Source organism: Castanea sativa, chromosome 10 (genome assembly GCF_040712315.1).
Source record: "Castanea sativa cultivar Marrone di Chiusa Pesio chromosome 10, ASM4071231v1".
Lineage (NCBI taxonomy): Eukaryota > Viridiplantae > Streptophyta > Magnoliopsida > Fagales > Fagaceae > Castanea > Castanea sativa.
The window spans coordinates 40,348,434-40,352,271 of record NC_134022.1 but is presented as its reverse complement, the minus strand read 5'-3'; the positions used below and the strand labels follow the sequence as shown (position 1 = coordinate 40,352,271).

Below are 3,838 nucleotides of genomic sequence, written 5' to 3'. Positions count from 1 at the left end.
TGAAGAAATCCTACAAATTAGCAGGTTGGGGTTGTTTCGCGTCCTTAAACACAAAGAAAAAGTAGGATCGATCAAAATAACAACATTGAGATTTATTGGCTCAATGACAAGCTTAAGATTTTTCACCAAGGATTTGTTTGAAATCCGCTTATTTTGTTGAAATTGAAATTTTTTTACTGAAAGTACTATAAATAAAAGTGAAAGTTAGCTGATATAGTATAGTGAGAATCATGAATAATAGTAAAAATAAGCCTGAATAGTAAAATAAGTTGGCAAAATTAATCATGTGTCCGTTTAGAAAACTTATTTTTTTTAGCTTATTTTTGCTACTATTTATAAGTCTCACTGCATTTTTTGGCACTATTCATAAGTCTCACTGTAATATTTCAGCTAACTTTTACCTTTATCTACAATATTTTCAATAAAATATTTTCAATTTCATCAAAATAAGCAAGTTCTAAACAAACCCTTAGAACCAGAATAATATAGGCATAACTTATTTTTCTAAAGACGCCCGGATATTTAAACAAACTAGAACTGTATTTTTGACATCGCTACCAATAACATTCCAAGTGTAATTTGGTTTGATTTGTTGATATTCATGTTTGTACGTGGCATACTCTAAAATGCTGCTTGGGTTTTCTAAGTGTCCCCGTGTACAAACTTATTAAACTGCTCCATTTCTGGACTGTCCACTTTCTGCATCAGATCTGCAGTGAGATCCATGAAACCACTGTGCCTCCCAAGGCGCTCGTATCTTTGCTCGAGAGATTGATGAAAACCCAACTAGCAAGATACAGTCCCACAGAGCAAACTGGTTTCACCCACCACCACGTTCGTCAGGAGTCATGGTCTGGGCTCTAGATGGTCCCAGAACCACCAAAATTATTAATTTTCCTTAGTTTGAGCACTATCACGTTCTTGGAATTTATATATACAAATTAAAATACGAGTACAAGAGACTCGGCCAAAAAAATTAAAATAAAAGTAGTGTACAAGAGAACTTATCATATATGAGTACAGTTCTATCTTTTAGCTCATTTTTATACTAGGTTAACATTTGCTATCTAATAGTACACCAAAAAAAAAAACCAAACATTTGCCATCTAATAGTTCGCTTAGCCCGAATCCCCAACCTACTTGACTCGTGGTCTTTATGCAATCAAAAACAAATTTCAGAACATGAATAACTCTCCATGAATTTAACAAAGCAACATCATTCAGCCATCTGAAGTTAGATTACATTTCACTAATGGCAGAGGACAATCTGACGAGTCAGTCAAGAACAACAAATTCCATTTGTTTCTTCAAAGAGATGCATTGGGTCACCTAAACTCAAACTTAAGTCGATTCACTTTGAAAGGACGCCAACTAGCTTCTCCTTCAACTGCTCTGCAGCACCACCTTGAGTCTGAATGGAAAACGTATGAACAACCTTGTCATTTTCCATTGAAACGCTAGACTCTTGAGCTACAATTTGATGTTCCCTAAACATTTTGATGACTCCAGAAACCGGGTGAGCATCTAGTGGGCAGCTCATCCTCACAACTGAATCCTCGGGCCTTTCCTGAAAATCAATCTCTGATGCAGGTAACTGCTTGTGCTTATTTTTTTCTAGTTCCTTTTCAGTTTCCAAAACCCTGATCTTCATCTGGAGATCAGTGATATAGGTGATGGCATCACCAAGCAGAGAGGCCTTGTCCATCTTAGATATATTGGGAACAACAGCTCTTAATGCATAGAACCTCTGGTTAAGCTTCTCACGCCTCTGCCTCTCAGCTTCCACATGGTTCAATGGTTCTTCTCTCCCATTGGCAGGCTTTCTCCCTCTCTTTCTGGGTTTCCGCTCATCAGGCTGAGGTGATGAGTCATCCTTAGACAGCTCCAAACTAGAAACTCTTGTTTGAGCACTAAAACCCCCAACAACCATTTGGTTCAACTGCGGAAACAGTTTTGCTTCATTCTCATCGCTTTGACATCCATTAGAAGAATTTCCATAAACATGATTGGTACCTATTGCTTGTACTTCAAAAGTGTCTGAAGCAAAACCTGTATCATCTTCCACCTTGGGGGAAAAATTAATATTGACTGATCGGGATTTTGTACCAGCCAGACTAAGTTCATGTCCAAAAATCTTCGGAAACACCTTTGACTGTGCATAATTAGGTTCCCCAAATACAGTTTTAACCATATCCAAGATAGTCTGCTCTTCTGGAATTGATTTGATTGACCCAAACTCCACAACTCCAGATTTCACTGGTACAAACACCACAGTTTGGAATCCAGCTAATCCAGCCAGAAATGACCTCTGTTGATAATTATTTAAAGAACTAGGCATATCTGAAGCCCAAATTGATTTACCAGACATATATGACTCCCCAAGGCGACACGGCAAATCACACCGAAAAGTAAAATACATTGAAGAGAGGTAAAGCATCTCAACATCCAACACACCATCTAGCCTTGCTGCAAAATTATCCTCATCCAACCCACCAAAACTCGCATGCAGCTTTTGGAGCACCTGCTTCTTCACCTCCTCCTCCTTCTCAACCCCCTCCAAACTTCCATCCCCTCTACTATTCCTGTCTCCAGCTCCTGCACCTTTTGGATCTCGGCAGTGCCCATCACCCCAAATTAAGGCAGACCCACCAGATTTCAAGCTCACAACCCTCCAGAAAATAGCATAATTCCAACAGGACCCTTCAACAAGTTGGCACAAGCCCCGCTGCACACCCAATTCACTGCGCGGTGTAACTAAATCTGATAACACATTTTCAGAAGCTGATGAAACCAGGAACTCACATGCTTCTGTACCCAATACTGACGCCACCATGGCCCTGTCTTCTTCATTCACCCAAAATTTGTCATCCATGTTTCTTCTTCTACAACTATCTTCCGCTTCCACAAACCCTCACCCCCAAATTCTCAAACTAACTAAAAAAACTTTAGAGAAGTCAAGTGCAGCCAATTAAATAAATACATGAAGGCCTTACAAAGACAAATCTATAGAGCAAATTCCTACAAACACTTCACTGAGATTAAGCAAAAATCAGGAATTGAGGTCTACCCAGATGGAACATCTTTGAGGGCTTCTGTTAACAAATATTTTCAGTTCTTCTACACTTAAAAAGTCTTCTAAATTACCACACCATATGAAACTCGGCAAATTTCAGAAATTTAGCTCTACCCATCTAGCAGACCTTCGAAACAATCTCTTAAAGAAAACAAAAAATTCTCTCTGAAGCTTAATTCAAGACAAAGAAATTCAACAAAATTCAGGAATCCGCGTGGTACCCAGCTAACAAATCTTTCAAAAGAGATCCTATATACAAAAACTAGTCAGTTTGTGATTGTTTCAAACTGAAATAGTTTGAAACAAGACTCTGAAGAGGGCTCTAACTAGAAGTAATAGACTTTACCTGAAAATTAACGAGCTGGTCGAGATTAAAAAGCATCTGGATCCTCCAGTTTTGCCACAAACGCACCAGACAAGGAGCATGGATTCTTTTCGTTTCAGATCTGAATGCTTATTTTCTTTCTTTCTTTCTTTCTTATTTTAGCCCCACATGTCTTTTCCCCTCTTATGTTTTATTTTACTTTTAAAATTTTTTTATACATGGTCCTATAATTTCTATTTTATTTTTTAATGTGTCGCCGTTTTAAGCTCGACAAAATCGGATGTGAACAAAATGAACAAAGGAAGTGCCACAAACCACACGGTAAATGGACCAAGGCGTCTATCAACCTCTCGAGCTTTATCTCGTGAAGTGACTTGCTTATGCGTTTGTTTAGTAAGCAAACTAATCTCAAGGTCAAGTTTATACTCAACTAAGGCTGG

At 38.4% G+C, this 3,838-nt stretch overlaps 1 protein-coding gene across 1 annotated transcript; it reads right to left on the bottom strand.

Annotated features, from left to right (window-relative positions):
• Positions 1-918: 918 nt before the first annotated feature.
• LOC142613730 (transcription factor bHLH3) lies at positions 919-3,558 on the bottom strand. Its single transcript, XM_075786202.1, has 2 exons — positions 3,420-3,558; positions 919-3,322 (listed from the first exon to the last, which is right to left on the bottom strand). Exon 2 carries the CDS (start codon positions 2,870-2,872, stop codon positions 1,352-1,354), a length of 1,521 nt encoding a protein of 506 aa, XP_075642317.1. The 5' UTR covers positions 2,873-3,322; positions 3,420-3,558; the 3' UTR covers positions 919-1,351.
• Positions 3,559-3,838: the final 280 nt, after the last annotated feature.

Bases quoted from the DNA above. Each gene is read 5' to 3' on its own strand.
- LOC142613730 (XM_075786202.1), bottom strand. From the start codon at position 2,872: ATGGATGACAAATTTTGGGTGAATGAAGAAGACAGGGCCATGGTGGCG.